The 17753-nt window shown below is 28.9% G+C and overlaps 1 protein-coding gene across 1 annotated transcript; it reads right to left on the minus strand.

Moving 5' to 3' along the window:
• Positions 1–4030: 4030 nt before the first annotated feature.
• LOC135951091 (uncharacterized) lies at positions 4031–16475 on the minus strand. The gene is made up of 2 exons (XM_065500674.1): positions 16332–16475; positions 4031–6216 (listed from the first exon to the last, which is right to left on the minus strand). Exons 1-2 carry the CDS (start codon positions 16385–16387, stop codon positions 4062–4064), a joined length of 2211 nt encoding a protein of 736 aa, XP_065356746.1. The 5' UTR covers positions 16388–16475; the 3' UTR covers positions 4031–4061.
• Positions 16476–17753: the final 1278 nt, after the last annotated feature.

Here is a 17753-nt window from a genome sequence, read left to right on the forward strand (position 1 = left end):
GTTCTCTATGACATTCTACATAAATTTGCTGAATACATTTTATATCTAAAATGTAAGGATCACATGGTTTCTTATGCCGATTTTGTTGTATAGTGTTATGTTTCAATTGGTATACATAGATATATTCTTTTTCGATTTCTGAAAAATTAAAATTTTGAGATGTGTCACATAATTTCTAGTATGTACATAAATTTAATCGTAAACCGAAAATGGTATATAACTTTCATGCATGACACTTTCTATGTTAATGTTGTATTTGGGACTTAAGCCGTGTGTCCACTATCAAGTTTTCTTGCCGAAGTTGCTTCCAGAAGTGGCTTTCAGAAGTTTTTGTCGTGTAAACACGTATTAGAAGCCGACTTCCAGAAGTCATTGCTTGCAGAAATTATGTGGAAACACGTGTTTGTTGCTTGCTGGAAGTAACTTGAACAACTTGCTGTGAACTGAAAGTGTTTTGAAGACTTGCAGAAGAAGTCGGAAGAGTAACTAAAAGATGGTCTGTTGGAGGTATAGTCAATCTCTATAAAAAATCTGTACTGCATGCTGTACTCACATTGTGTGGAAACACGTCTGCAATTTCTTGCAGCAAGTTCGTCGAAATAACTTCAGCCGTGTGTACACTACACAGAAAGAAAAAAGCACTTCTAAATTTAAGTTTATTTTACTCAAATTTAGCCAGAATTGTACTTAAAAATTTAAGTACGATTCATACTCATTTGTACTTAGAATAAGTATAAACGGGATTGATTAAAAAAATCAAGCGGAAATGTTCTTAAAACAAGAATTAAGTAAGAAAATCTTGTTTTAAGTACAAGTGAGAAGTTAAATCAAGTAGTTAATTCTTAAACTTCAAATTAAGAGTAAGATAACTTGAAATAAGAAAAAAATTCTTATATTGATCCATAATAGAAAAAGAGCGGTATAAACTTTACTCTCTGAGCTGCTCTCAAAGTAATTTTCTACTCGCGCTGTCGGTTAGTTACATGAATAAACAAGCAATTTCATCAGTCTGTTTTGTGAGCTCCGTGTTCCGTGTTGTTCTCTATTGTTTTCGGTATTTTGTGTTGTGTGAAAAAAGTATGAGTGAGGCAGAAGTGGTTCCGGACAAAGAAGACACCCTCCTGCTCCAGCTTCTCCAGGAGTTTCATCAGCACAGTATTTATGGGTATTTAAAAGGTAGGTCTATAATTTATTTATGATTGTGATTTATTTATAAAACAGAATACAGCAAGTCAATCGAAAACTTTGGATAAGTTTATTTTTACATGTTTTCTTTTGGCTTACTATATTATGTTTTATAAATAGACTGTTGAATTTGCAACAAATTCTTAAAAAACAAAATAACGGTACAACGTGGTATGTACGTATAAATTTTTTGAATAAGAAATATTTTTTCATTTGAACTAACACACACATACGTATTTGCGCATATCGTTTAGAAACAGATTTTTTAAGACGCAAACAACAAAATGTGCACTTGTAAACAAATAATAAAAGAATTTTGTTCTTAGTTCAAGAATTCTCGTGCTTGATGTTTGTGTGTCTATATTATAGGCACACAAACACCTATATATATGTATTTACATGTACACAATTTGTTGTTAGCGCCGTTGTGTGTATTAGTATAAATAACTGTTTTTTGTCCATGAACTGATGGTATTTTTGTACCACAAATGAAAAATATGTTTCTTATTGCAAAAATACAAGTACAGTCACTTAGAAAAAATATAAAAATAACTATACGATATTAATGATTTATCCTCATATTAATAAATAATTTTTAAATTTATTAAAGGTTTATAAAACGACTGTTGATGGAAATATTGTTTTATAAACCTTTGAAAATTGTTCATGAATATGGGGGTAAATCTCTAATATTGTGTAGTTAATATTATAAATGAATTTATAAACAATTTTTATATTATATCATTTGTTTGTACATTCTTAGGTAACATACAACAGCTTGCAATATATGAAAGGTGAAAACATTAAGGAAGCAATACCTCCTCTTGGTCTTCGAATCGAATTTGGGAAGAAGCTTTTAAGTGGAAAAAATACAGGTAAGCATTTAATAATACTGATTTTTGCAAATATAATTTAATAAATCTTAATCTTATTCTATAGTTTGTCGTCGATGACGACACAATCCAAAGGTGGCAACTGGCTAATTGAAGAAGATGACTTCCGTGGCAAAGGAGCTTTAAAATTGTTAAATTGTAAATTTTTTTATCTCATATTGTTAGTATGTATTATTAAATATTAAATTTTTAAAACAAAACAAAATAAAATTTATTAAAAATAAAAAATAATGTGTTTTTCTTAAATCAATCTTAGTTTGGCTTACATCAAGTACGAATTCGAGCTTAAATCAATCCTATTTTTGGATTATATCAAGTACGAATTCGTGCTTAAATCTAGTTCAGAATTCTTGAAATAAGCTCATTTTGCGTTTAATTCAATCTCGGACATTCTTAAATCAATCCGATTTTTGGATTATATCAAGTATGAATTCGTGCTTAAAACAAGTTTAGAATTCTTGAATCAAGCTCATTTTAAGATTAATTCAATCTCGGCCGTACTTAGGGAGAGCTAAAATTAAGATTTTTGGTCTTGATGAATCTGTACTTGAATCAAGTATTATGTACTCGGTTTAAGAAAATCCATACTTACCCTACTATTGACACCGCTCCGGATTGATTTAAGTACGGATTACTCAATTTTTTTTATGAGTGTACCATGTTTTCGAGTTATTTTCCAAATTTGTAAAAACGGACAAAAAAAAATTTGTTTCGAGTAATGAAAAAACATTTGATAATTGAAAACCAAGAAAGTTTTCCTGAATTATGGGACACGCCCTTAAAAGGCTATAAGAATAAAATTAAAATAAAGAAACCAGCATCACTCAATTTCTCAACCAAACACTTCTTTTTGTTGAAAATGGGCAATATCGGCCCATGATTTCAGCTAGCCCCCATAAAAATGTTTGAAAAGTAATAAATATTTTGATTATGTTGTAATCCTGATAAAATTTTGCTCAAATTAGTTCCAAGTATCTGTAAAGTATGGCGAACATCGGTCCATAGTCCCCAAACCAGGTCCCTAATAGAAAATAACTTGAACACTACCACTTCTTTTTGTTTTTTTTTTAATTTGTTTTTTCTTTCTAATTAAATATGCTGCGGTGGCAGCTGTCATTCGTAAAAAAGCAAAGTCTACTGCAAGCTGTACTCACATTGTGTGGAAACACGTCTGCAATTTCTTGCAACAAGTTCTTCGTAATAACTTCTACAAACTACTACAAACCGAAACTTGCAGACTTCCGCAAATTTCGGTTTGAGTGGAAACACTTCAGCAAATACTTGCAGAAGTTCTTCCGCAAGTGACTTGCTAGTGGACACACGGCTATACGATGCTACAGAATGTATAAATCGATGCAAAAAGTCGATGAATATATGATGATATCTGTCATTGAAATCAGAAATTACTGATGGAAAATTGCACTAAAATCTGAATGTAGTTGTAGGAATAACTATAGTAAAAATCAGGTTTTCAAAATAAGAAAATTATAATTATAGCTCATATATCTTGAAATAATTAAGTACTGAAAAATATATATAGGTACATACATGAATGAAATAAACCTAAGTATATCTAATTTCTAATGTTTTTTAACAATACGAAGAAAAGGATAAATATTTAAGACTATGTAAACTACTTTATATAAATATTGTATGTATGTAATTATGTTTGTAAGTAAGTAAGTAAGTAAGTAAGTATGTATTTATATATATAATAATTGATATATAATTTATTATGAATACTTATACTATAGTCTTATAGTACAGACCATAGTTTAGTTTTTTTAATTATTGTTTTTATTAACTTAGTTTAAAGCTTTATTTTTAGTATAATTTAGAGTTGTTTTTAATAAGTCTTGCTTTATGAGAATTTTGTAAAATTAAAAAATATTAATGTAAATAATTTTGGTATTGTGTTAATATAACCCAATTTGGGTCAAGTAGTGAGTGAATAACAAACAGATCGATTCAAAGTTGCTACGTTTATCTGTGGCAATAGCAAAACATTTTCAGGGCATAATCATCGATGCAGTAACTTTGACTGCTGTAGAGATTTATGCGACTTATAGTGCCTGTCAATGCAGTGCTATAACTTGACATTCGGACAGTCGATTCGAAAAGACCGAGGCCGGGTTTTGTCTGCAGACGCAGTGTTATGTCAATTGAATAATCACTGACACCTAATTCCTTTACGATTTTATGATGAGGCGCTGCTACTGTAGCATCTGTTATTGAGTTCAAGTACAAAACACGACATTGAGGATGATCTTTAAGCCGATCATTTATTAATTTGACAATGTAACGTGCTGCTCGTTGTACACGGCCATCGTTGGTGGGTAACTCTTGGCGCTGATGGCAACTGCACCAATGTGAAGCAATGTATGCATTTTCGCAAGTTCGACTTTTAGGAATGGGCATAAAGAGGCTGATGCTTCGAGGCATGCTTGTATCAGGATCGTTCAGCTCAGCGCTTCGTTTGATCAATTGCTTGGCACTTAACTTGCGTAAGTCGAGGAGATCCAACATTGTAGCATGAAGATCGTAGGGTGTTGATAAACGTTTTGCATTCGCTTCTAAATTGGCCACAGCCTCTGGATATTTTTGTTTGAACCAGGGTGGATAGAGTGCTATAAGAAGTGGCAGACGCTCTTCCATCATGCCCTGGTATGTCTTACGAAATGATCCCCATCTTATGCCATGATCACTCATAAGGAATATAATTGTGCGATTGAGAATTCCGTTCGCGTCGAACTTTTCCAAGAGATGTTTTATGTCTTCGTCGAATAACATGGGCATATTAAATAGGTCATGCGTCATTGCAACTGTCCAAAAGAAAGCAAAAAAGTTTTCATTCTTCATCACCGGTATCAGTTTATGAATATACTCGAGCAGAACATCAGCTGTCCGTCGTCCACCCATGCATAGAGCCACATTTAAACGCTTCTCATTACTGATATGTCGTTCCATCTCCAGCAGTATTGGACGAAGATAGTAATCGGTAGGGGGCTTTTTGAATCCTGAATGTCGCCAGTTGAATAGACTCAGAGCACCAACATCTTCGGCGTAGACGGTTTTAAAACCAGCTTCTTTATATCGTTTCCATATTAGAGAACAGTTGTCATAAACACTAGATGAAAATTTAGCAGGTGGACCTAGACAGGAAATGGCCACCTCATCTTCGTCGAAGCCTGTTAAAACCGGCATTAAATTGGGGTAAGTATTATCGCCCACCTTGTTGTAGCCCCAAAATTCAATATGATTCAGTTTGTTGTGTATATAGGAAGCACTTGAACGCATTTGGCGCAAAAAATTCAAATGTGATACACTGTCCATACCCAAGATCATAACCGACAGGCGATTATCGTTCTGGGTTGCAGTATGATTATCTGTTTTAATGCGAGATGAATTCGACGAATTTGACGTTGTTGAACTCCTTAAGTCATCCTCTTCCACCAACAATTCATCCCTTTGAGTACTACTTGTTATGCAATTTGAGGCAATATTTTCAATGACAAAGAAATGAAAATCTTTGTAGATAATATTTTCTTCATTATTTTTCGGCCAGCACTCGACCATTATGAATTCAATGCCCGGCTTAACAGGCATGTTTCTATTGTAGTCAAGCTGAAACGGAACTGGCTCTAAATATTGATTGTGTTGATCATTAATTCGTCGTATTTCTGTGTAGTTGCAACACAAATCGGACAAGTCTCGTATTTCATACAAATCATAGATTTCCTTTGAGTTCATATTCAACATGAGGACTGCACCACCAACATCACTGGTGCGCATTAAAGCTTTTTTGCATGAAAAATTTCTAGGCTTGTACATGAATTGAATGATATTGTCATCGGTGACAGGGAAGTAAGGCATACGGCATCCAGGCAAATCAATAAAATATGCCTGGGTTATGTTATAGTCAGCATCAATGCGAGCGATAAACTCAAAGCGGTCTCGCAAATGTATTAATTTCGTCTTCAAATTAAAATCTATGAAAATGTAAGAAAAGAAACATATGCACAGAACCACTATGATTATCTTCTTGAAGTGTTTTCGTTTCTTCGTCATATTGTAGTAGCGATAGTAAAACTGTAAATCACGTTTCGTCATATATCGTGGATCCAATAGATATTTTCCTCTGAAAAAAAAAAATTTAAAAGAAAAATAATCTTTAAATGATACATTTTTTATAAATAAAAATAAATTTAAAAAAAAATCGGGTAACAGTTTTTTCATTGAAGCCTATAGATCCGTATGTTTGAAAATTCGAATATTTAATATACGGTAATACTGGTACCCTTTATATTTCGTAATAAAATGAAACCTCCATTAATAAAAAAATCAGAGATGTATCTGGTACTTTTTATGAATTCAAAGTTCTTGGTGATAAAATCGGGTGAAAACAGTACCCGTATAACCTTATGATAACTTTTATATCTTCTAAACATACTATCAGCTAATTAAAAATTTAAATGTCTCCTGCTCTAATCAATTTATAGCGCAGATCATAATATTTATGTGTTGAAAATAGTATCCAGTTTTGGTTCTTCAAAATCTCGTTTTTTTGTGAATCGGTTAATTTAAAATGTAGATATTTTTAATTATATATTTTATTTTCAATAAATTTGACTTCATTAGATTAGATTTAGATTTTGTTCTTAAGATTTTATTTTATCATTTCGTGTGCTTAGTGTACAAGTTTTATTATCTTGAGTTACAAAATATTTATTTTGATAGATATCCCACTCGCATTAGGTCTTAAAGGAATAGAACCAAGCTTTTGTTTGAGCTAAAAAAAAATTTAAAAATGGTCCATTTTGAAGAAAAAAAAGTCAACAAAGTTTGAAGAAAGAGTTATTTAAGCTAAGAACAATAGGTAATAAGATACATGGATAAAAAAAACACCTGCTTGGCCAAAATGTCAAGTTTGTTCGTTTGACAATCACGCCTAAAGCTGGGTTTCCGCATACACCGTAATCGGCGCCGATAACGAAAACTGAAAAACGTTGGTGTTCATCACCGTCTCGTTTCTGAATTGTTTTCGTTTCAGTTGGGTGCGTTGCGGCATAAACGAAATTATTTTTTAATTTTGGATGTCGCACATTAAATAGAATTTCATTATTTTTGACAAAATCTATTATTTTTCCTCTTCCAATAAAGAAAATTTATTTTTTTTATACATTTTGATTTTATTAAAATTAGAAAAAAAAAAAATATTAAAATTATTTCATTCCTACAGCACCGAAAACAACCTACTTGAAGTTGTTTTCGTTCCGGCCCCAAATGATAGGTTTTTCGTTACTGATCGGTGCCGTTTCGTTCCCAATTTTCGTTGCCGATTTCTGAAACGAACTTTTTTTCGGTGAAAATGTATGGAATTTCGATTTCGGTACCGATTACGGTGTATGCGGAAACGTAGCGTAAACGGGAAAAATTGGTTCCCTTAATTTTTTTAAACATTGAATATTTGTTGCAAGGATAACATTTTTAATTTATATCACTATAGTCACAAAAATAGGTATTTAGAAAGTACATTTTCAAAAGTCTATCTTCAAGGGGTATGTCTGTTTATTTGTTTATTGGTTTGTACCTTATAGGAGGCTAAACCCCTGGTCCGATGCTCTTGACATTTTTATCGTAAATTCCTATGTATTTAGGGTTGCCAGACGGCCTGGAATGGCCTGGATTGTCCAGTTTTTTTGTGTCTTGTCCAGTTTCCAGCTAAAACACAATTTGTCCAGTTCAAAAATAAATTATTTCATTTCGGAAAATATTTTTTTTATTAATTATATTTATTTATTAATAGATATTTAGTAGAAGAACAAATTGTATAGTTATACAATTGTGAAATGTATATTCACTTGAATTTATTCCTTACAGTGATTAGTACCTAGCCAGCAACCGACCGATTAATTTGTTGTAATGATGATGAAGAATATATAGATGATGGTTTGTCAGATTCATATTTGTAGTTTATGTATAACGTAATGCATGAATTAAGCCCTATTAAGTTATTCCTGTACTATTATAGAACTGTGCAATAAGTAATCTTTTAAATTGGTTAAAATATGGAAGCAAAGTAGTAACTATTTTAAAAAATATTTCGTCTCTCGAAACAAAAACTCTAAAATTCGAAGCAAATCAATTTTTAAAAATTGATATTACGAACTTATAGCAATGATATTATTTCGGAGACGAATCACATTATATCAATTTAATACAATCACTTTTATCGTGGGATAACTTATCAGAGCTTCCAAAGTTTTAGAAATGACATATATAATTGACAACATGTTGTACAATGACTTTTGCTGCATGCGAGAAGCCTTTGATAATTTCAATTGATATGATACGGTCCATTTAAAAAAAATGCCATAAAAATAACTTACACAATCTATATAAAGGATTGAAAGAATTATTAATATTTTAAATAATCTATACACATAAGAAAGGAATAGAATGCTTTTCGACCTAATAATGGCTGAAATTTGCATAAGGCTAAATTTTGATTAAAGTTGAAAACATTTTAAAGCAAAAGATTTAGGTCCTAATTTTGTAAATCACGTCACCAAAGTGATATTTATGTGCATAGCAAAAATAAAATTTCACACATTTCAGAAATTTGTTTTTGTGATTTACAAAATTAGGGCCTTATACTATGTTCACAATTGCAAAGTTAATCATCTCAAACGTGATTAAGCTCTAATCACTTCAAAATCGAGATGATTATCCATACATTTAAATGATTTGTTAATCACTTTAAATTGACATAATTAAAATTTAATCACTTCATTAATCACATAGAATCACCTGAACATACCTCAAACCGACTATGATGTAGCATCGGCCACCTTTCAGTGTAGTACCGGTAAATAAATTTTGACAGAAGTTTTTTTTCCTTAAAAAACCTTAAATAATTCATCAATGTTCACAATTTCATAATTAAAAAGTTTAAAAAATCTGCTGATATCTTTAATAAAGTATTTATTTCCATATTTAATGCCTTAAAGAAATACCAATTTGTTTGTTCTTTTTTTTATTTATCAACTTAATCATTTTAGTGTCAACTTAATCATCTCAAATGTAATGTGAACGGCTTTGATTAACTTAATCAAAATTTTGCTTAAACGCGTTTAAAAGCCCAAGTGAGAACATTGCATTAGTAAGTTTTGTAAATAAAAATACAAAATATATGTGGCAAATAAAATAGTTCTACTTTTTTTGTAATTTAAATTAATATATCTTCACCTAAAATTCAAAATAACGTAAAATCACTTTTTACAAGTTTATAGAAGATACAAAAAACGATATAAAATTAAAACTACTTGTGATATTGAAAACAAATTTTCAAATTTGGATTACAATAAAAACTATAAATATATTTTAAAAAAAGTACACTTTTCAAATTACACTTTATGAATTGATCAATATAAATTTGTATGAAAATAAAAAAGGCGTTTGTATAAATACTTATATAAATTAAAAAAACATAATTTATTAAATTTTCATAAAGATTGCCAAAAAAAACTCTTGCAACAAATTTATTAAAAAATATAAGAACTATAAGTGCAGTTTTAAATTGTCCAGTTATTTTTTAAAAATCCAGTTAAATATTTCTTATGGTCCAGTTATTTGACTTTTGTTATCTGGCAACCCTATATGTATTTGAAACGACCAATAGACTACTTTAATACATACTTAATAGTTATTATGGAATATCTGATGAACTATCATTATGAAAGTCGCAAAACTTATAAATGTGCGTGGCACCACCCATACAAAGTAAATAGTTATTTTCAAGGTTGACAAGCAGTTTGGTATTAAAAATCAGCAAAATCGGTTCAGTGGAACCAGAGTGAGGGAACCTAAAAAAAACTTTATAATATTAAAGAGTTTTTGTTATTTTTACAAATACATTGCATATAATACCATAAAATTTTACACACGTTATTTTTATGTTAAAAAGACTAACTCTGGTAAAAATTATAAGAATCGATCCATGATTTCTCCTAGCCCCTAATATGGTTCTGTGGTCTGTAAATGCCTACAAAATTGCAGTATCCACACAAAATTCAGGTGGTGCTTAAAAAAATCACACCACCAAATTGTTTGTGGATCGGCCCATATTTTACCATAGCCCCCATATAAAGTTCCAAGTTTTACGAAAATCACTTAAATAAGCATAAATGTCTTATAAATATGGCTATTAAGTTTATATTCGTCATAAATAGTCCCCATATATACCAAAATCGCTATACCTAATTCTATGAAGATCGGCCCATAATTGGTTATAGCTCCCATATATGGACCACTTCCGAGAATCACATTAACCTACATAAATATCTAAAAATATCAATATCAAAACAAAATTTTACACAGATCCGTAATTTATATTTAGAAATCATACTACAGGATTACTACCACGATGATAAGTAATCTGTCCAACTCAGCACAGAGAATTATTTTGTTTATATTTAACACAATACTACGTATTGGATATTTCCCATTCTCATGGAAAATATCTGATATAGTTATGATACCAAAACCGGGAAAAGATGTCACTCAAATGACATCATACCGTCCCATTAGCCTATTGTCAATATTATCAAAACTTTTTGAAAAGTTGTTACTTGAGAAACTTATCCCTCGCCAGGGAGTTGCTGTCATTTGAGGGTCATAGACGACTGAGGCGATTGGAAACACTGGATCTGGCCAGATAATCATTTAACGAGCACTCATGTTGGACATTGCAGCGGCAATAACAACTTTAGTTTTAGTTTAGGTTAAGATTTGAATACTTATTGTAAATTTCTAAAAAGAAAGATTCAATAAAGAAAAAAAGATATAAAAAAAAATACTACAGGATTTTGTGAATATCGGTCCATATTTGTCATAGCTCCCATATCTGTGAACCTTATATATTCCGAAAATCAGTTAAGTACTCATAAATCTCTTATAAATACCTTTATCATGCTAATATTCGACACAAATAATACTCATATACATATCACTGAACCAAATATTACGCAGATTGGCCGATAATTGGTCATTTACATATTCATTAACCTTAATAAATATGTAAAACAAATCGATATCAAAATTAAATTACGCACAGATCCGTAATTTATATTTAGAAATCATACTACTGGATTTTGTGAATATCGGTCTATATTTAACCATAGCTCCTATATAAGGTACACTCCCTAAAATCCTAATTTGTTCAATATATGTATACAAAAACCTATATTCCAAATGTTACGGTGATAGGCTCATAATTGGTCATACACGCAGAGAAAAAATATAGTTGGGCATGGTAAGTGGAACCATTTCAATATTGTTACAAGTTTTTTAACTATATTATAGTCACAGTAATCATTTACATGATTGTGGTAACCATAATATGGTTAATTTACGATTTACATGATTGTGTCAACCATATATATGGGTACAGTAAACAAATATATGTTTGTGACAACCATTTATATGATGAAGTACTTATCATATTATGGTGCTCTCGGCTTAATGCATTAAACACATTCAAGACAGCAGGCTACCAACTTCAATCTGTCAAAAATAAAATGCACACGTTTATATGGAGACGATTATTTTAACGACAGCACAGCTACACGGCCACACGACTACTCATGCCGATGTAGCCGAATTAGGCTAATTTCTATTTTTGTCAACTACAAAACAGAAATAGTGTTGCTAATATAATAAAAAAATGTAAATCAAATTAGTGCTTAAAAAAATATATTTTTTTACTTAATTAAGAGAAGTTTCTGATAACCATATTGAAATAAATTAATAACATGTACATAATTAATTATAACCATATATATATTTTTACTCAAAATAATTGTTTTAGTTTTAATTACTTTGGAATTTTGTACGGTTATGTTTTATTAAAGTGGTACCACTGAATTATAAATCAGCTGTTTACTTTGTAGCTGTCGTCTTTAAAATAATTCAGTAGCTGCCACACGACTACAACTGTAACCAGCAGAATTTGTGTTCGTGTAGTCGTGTAGCCTGTTGTCTTGAATGTGTTTAATGCATAAGGCTTATCATAATCTGAGAACAACATATTATGATGAAATTATTCATCATAAATATGGTTGCCACAAACATATATTTGTTTACTGTAACCATATATATGATTGATACAATCATGTGAATCGTAAATTAACCATATTATGGTTATCACAATCATGTAAATGATTACTGTGACTATAATATTGTTAAAAATCGTGTAACACTATATAAATGGTTACAGTAACCATGCCCAATTATATTTTTTCTCTGCGTGTAGCCTCCATATAAGAACAACTTCCGGAAAACACATTAATCTGCACAAATATCCAAAATAATCTGTACTGAACCAAAATTTTACACCGATCCACTCTAGTTAATAGCGTTGTTTATATGAAATTCTACAAAAATAGTCATAGCTTTCATATCCCAATAAACCAGAAAACGATATGATAGCAAAACCGGTATTACCTTATGGGGGCCATGATGTAATAAGTAAGGTGAGAGCGTTTCGAAAACAAACACAACAATCACATTATTTCTTGCTGACAAGTGCATAGGTTTTGTCATAATTGAATTTGTGAAATAAAAAATAAACAAATTTTATTTTGGCATCTTTTAGATTTTTTAATGGGATGTTTATTTTTTAAGTTCAATTTTATTGACCTGATTATTTTGTATCTTTTATTTATTATTTTTATTAACGTTGATTTTAGTAAAATTTTGCTTCAAAATGTTGCTTTTCAGAATTAAAGAGATTATAATTTTTGTTAGAATTTTTAAATTTATTATCAACACACAATGTAAATAAACTTTGACAAAACTGTTACCAATGTAAACAGAAAGTTTTTATTATTTTTGCATATTAACTAAAAAACGGCATTTAAATTTAAATTATATTTGAAAAAGAACAACGGTTTAATAGGGCTTTATCCAAATTTCATTATATGAAATCTTTTTATTCACATTTTCATTCATGTTTTTTTCTTTGAAAATAAAATTTATTAATTTTTCAAAATAAATTCAGTTTGACAAAACTCAAGTACTTTCAAAATAGATAAATAAAAATCAGCTGTGTTCTTGATTTCACCTTACTTAATGCATCCTGATGGGGGCGATTATAATAGCTTTGTTCAATAACTAAAAGTTGTTACTAGTTAGTAACAATTGTTACTGGAAAAGCGTTCATTAACTCAACAAAACTTTCAAGTAGAGCAAAAATCAAGAGCGTATAAATTTTAGAGACTGTTCTCTCGTTGCAAACTATTACAAGTTCTATTTTGAACTCGTAATTGTTAGCAGCTTATATTTCATATGTTTTGTGTTATTATTTATTTATTTTTGTGGTGAAAAAATGTAAAAAAAAGAATTTAAAAATTTAAATTGAAGAAAATGTGAGTATTTTACATTTTAAAAGGAATAAAATAAGAAAATTGTCTGTATAAAACAGTGATGTTCATCCCATACAACAATTGTTTAAAAAATTTAAACACATTTGTTACGCTCTTTTAAAGAGCGTAATAAATGTCTCATTTTTTCAGAAATTCAATAAGCATTGTTGTTGGTTGGTTTTTGGATGAAGCATAGCAAACACACGTGTTTCAATTACAATTGAACACAAAAAAACAAAGTTAAAAATAAATAAAAAATTTGAGAGTATTTCGGCCGTATAATGTATATTCTTTCATTTCCTTAAAATTTAAATTATATTCATTTAATAAATTGGTTTTATTTGACAAAAATTCTAAATTTAAACTTTCTTCATTTTGTTGTTATTTTAAGTGTTTGACATTATGTTTGCTGGGTAGCTCTCTCACCAAATATCTTCATTTTTATTTTTGAACATCACTGGTATAAAACAATTGTTACTGGAAAAGCGTTCATTTACTTTTTACTATTTTTGATAATTTAAGAGAGTAATTTTGTAAATTTTGATTTTATTCTCTCGTTGCAAGTATTTACTGGGAAAGTAAATGAACTGACCTAATATCATATACTATTATTGAAAACGATATTATAGCAATATAGTTTTCAAATATTTTCCTTCCAATAAAATAAATAAATTAAACAAACATTTGAAAAAAACTTCAAACTGAAAATTAATTTATATTAAAAATTTTCAAACAACATAAGAAGACTAAAACAAAATAAATATTAAATTATAGATTTTATTTTTTTTTGATAATTATTCGAACTTTTTTTTTATATATATAATTTTGAAAGTAAATTTTTAATTAGGCTTAAGTTCTTTTTTATTATAATTTATTTGTAATAATTCAAAGAATATCACTGAATACTAAAATTTTTAGACAATTGGCAAATTGGAATGCATTTTCTACCCTGCCAAGGGCATCATCAACAATCTTCATTGTCAAGGTCTATTTGTAAATATCATCTATTTAACTTACTATTATTAGGAATTAGAATATGGGAAGCCTAATTCATATTTATATTATTTGTAAATTAGATTAAATTTCAAATATTTTATTATATATGTGTATTCTTATTATTACAAATTTATTATTTTATTAGTGTTGCTGTAGTCAACCTTTGGTTAACAATTTAGCTATGAATGTGTTTGTGTTTTTTCTTTCTTTCTCCTTGGTGTTGATTCGTTGAATCAAACTGGAAATGATAAAAATGAACTTAAGCCTAATTAAAAATTTACTTTCAAAATTATATATATAAATATTAAATTATTTAAAAGGTTATTTTTGTTAATTTTGATTTAAACAAGTGGGCAGGTAATAAAATCCCGATAATTTTCTTCAATTTTATGGTGATTTGTATGCAATATTTGAAACGTGATGAATGTGATGAAAATATGTATGTATGATATGTTATGTTATTTTACCTTTCCAGGTTTTTTTATTTCAGCGAAATATCTAATATAAGAGATTAAAATACATATATGTATGTATATAATTTTTAGTATAAAATAGCATTCAGAATAAAATCTGCAGCATGGCGATTTTACTACCGTTTTTATTGGAAATTATGATAGCGAAAACGGTATCATAATTGTCTGGAAAAACGATATTATAAGGAACGGTACAATTTAGTCAGGAAAAACTATCGTTTATGACACGCAAACGTATATATGATAGTTTATATCATCTATATGATATCGTTTCGATATCGTTTATTGGGATATTGAACCAAAATAGTCAGTAATTTGTAATCAAAAATCATACTACTGAATTTTATGAATATCGGTCCATAATTGGCCACAGCTCTCATATAAATATATAAAAATCACGTTAAAATATTTTTGACAATCGAATCATAATAGGTCATAGCTCCCACATAAGTCCCACAACCCAATATTTTGAAATATATTTGTATACCCTTTTTTATACTCTGTTTCTTCACTTAAGGTTAAAAAGGAAAAATGTTGATCCAAACGTATTAACTAATTATTAAGTGTATAAATTGTTAAGTTTCATACGTTTTAATAGGAATTTCAATTATAAATTGCTGAATCTTCTGCATAAACTAGTAATATAAAGGTAACTTTAACTATAACGGCTCTAAGTATATTATTTCAGTTGTTATACCATCATATTTAGGTGGAGGGTATTTAAGATTCGGCACGGCCGAATATAGTACTCTTACTTGTTTCTGTTGAAATTATAAGCATAATTTTACTTTAGGTATTTTCCAGCCACAAAATAAAAAGTATGAACCACTTGTACCACTCTGAAAATATCAAACTAAAGCGAATTTGGAAATTCTGGTGAACTTTAAATTTTGCATGGTCATTCATGAAGAACTTTTTTCTCCCCATACATGTTTGCGTGCATTGCGATAAATTATTAAGATTTAGCATTCATAAGTATCGGAAACATATAAAAGAAACAAATGTTTTATAATATTTTTAGTCAAAATCTCCAAACTTTCTGAATTTCCTCAATATTTGAAATATTTTTATTAATAACAATTATTTTTGTTACCAGAGTACCTTAATTTAATGTAAAGCTTTTATCTTATAAGATTAAGTATTTTCAATTTCAAATACAAATGTTGTATGTACGTCATTTGTTTGTGATTACAGGTAGAATCCTTTTTCATGAACACAAACACAAATAGTATATACACACAAATACATATAAACATATTATCCTTTGGGTAAACACAGGAGTCCAAAAACATACGCACACATCCACAAATACTTAAATATGTATAAAAAAAGGATAAATATTTGTGTAGTTTTGAACGTACTCGTAACTCAGGTTGAGTTCACCATTTCCACTTTTACGTTTCACATACAAACGCATTTCGAACGATTTCTATTAATTTTTTAATTTTGCAAATTTAAATGTATTTTATTGTTGTTTTAATAATGGCACCGTGAATGCATCTACACCTTGACAACTTGATGGTTTATTTTAAATGGAATTTAATTTAATTAAATTTATTTTATTCATTTTTAATTTTTTTCAATGTTACACTAAGAAAATTTTTGTGTTTCTAGTTTTTGTTTCTTTTTTGACAGATGCTGCGAAAATTTAACGCATGCGTTTTATGCTCTGTCATAGGGATGCTGCCCCCAGAGCCTTAAATATATTTGTTCAATAATCAACTTATCGGATATTTTCAAATACATTTTTTCTACATTTCTCCCTGTCGAATTTTGAAAAATTGATTATATTATTAAAATTATTATTTTCACTAATTAATTCAGTATATGTAATGTATAGCATTGGGAAAAAACAAACAAAGTTATTTATTTATTTTGTAAATAGGTATGTATGTACAGTGAGTGTCACTCAAAATCGTACAACATAATTTTTTTTAAAATATAATGAAATTATACAGGCAATAATAGGTGATTATATAAAAAATTAAAAGTAATTTTATTAATTGGAACAAAAATATGTATTTCAACAAAAAAGTTAACAAAACCTCAATTCGTTAAAAAAAATATTGATGAAAATTAAAGAACATCACAAAATTCATATTTCACTTAAATTCGTACAATTATATTAAATTATAATTTAAAGTTTAAAAATTAAAAAAAAGGTTAATATTAAATAATCCTAATACTTTGTAGGGTATCATTTGCTATTTTTTAGTGCCTTTACGATTTTAAATGAAGCGTTGATATTCTGGGCACTGACAGTCTTACCCAATTTTTTTATTTGTGGATAAGGGCAATTAAAATTATACCCAATTTTCTAATAGGTAATAGCACACACAATATTAAAATAGCATTTTAAAATATTTCCAATACATCAACTTTCTAAAACTAATGAATAAAATTTGACTACGATGGTGTACGATTTTAAGTGTCATTCACTGTATGTACTTATTATATTAAATCGTTTTAAATCGACATTTGCATTTAATTTTTTACGAACAAATCTATACATTTATTGTCAATTTTAGTACATTCATAAGTGTTTTAATACATTTATTTTTGAAAAAAGTCTCAATAAAACTTAAATGGAAAAAAATATTAAGAATAGTAGGACAGTAGTTTAACATTTTTTAAGATTGTTTGAAAACATTTAAATTTTCAAAAGCGCACCTGAAAATTGCACTTGCATCATGAATGCTTTTTTATAACCATTATTATTTTTTTAATTATGTAGTCTAAAGAGCTCATAAATAACTTACAAATGTATATTAAATTAATAAAAT

The sequence above is a fragment of the Calliphora vicina genome, chromosome 2, assembly GCF_958450345.1.
Source record: "Calliphora vicina chromosome 2, idCalVici1.1, whole genome shotgun sequence".
NCBI lineage: Eukaryota > Metazoa > Arthropoda > Insecta > Diptera > Calliphoridae > Calliphora > Calliphora vicina.

Coding starts and splice junctions, on each gene's coding strand:
- LOC135951091 (XM_065500674.1), bottom strand. CDS start 16,387: ATGCGTTTGTATGTGAAACGTAAAAGTGGAAATGGTGAACTCAACCTG. Junction 6,217..16,331: donor GAACTCAACCTGAGTTACGA/GTACGTTCAAAA, acceptor TTTTTTTTTCAG/AGGAAAATATCTATTGGATC.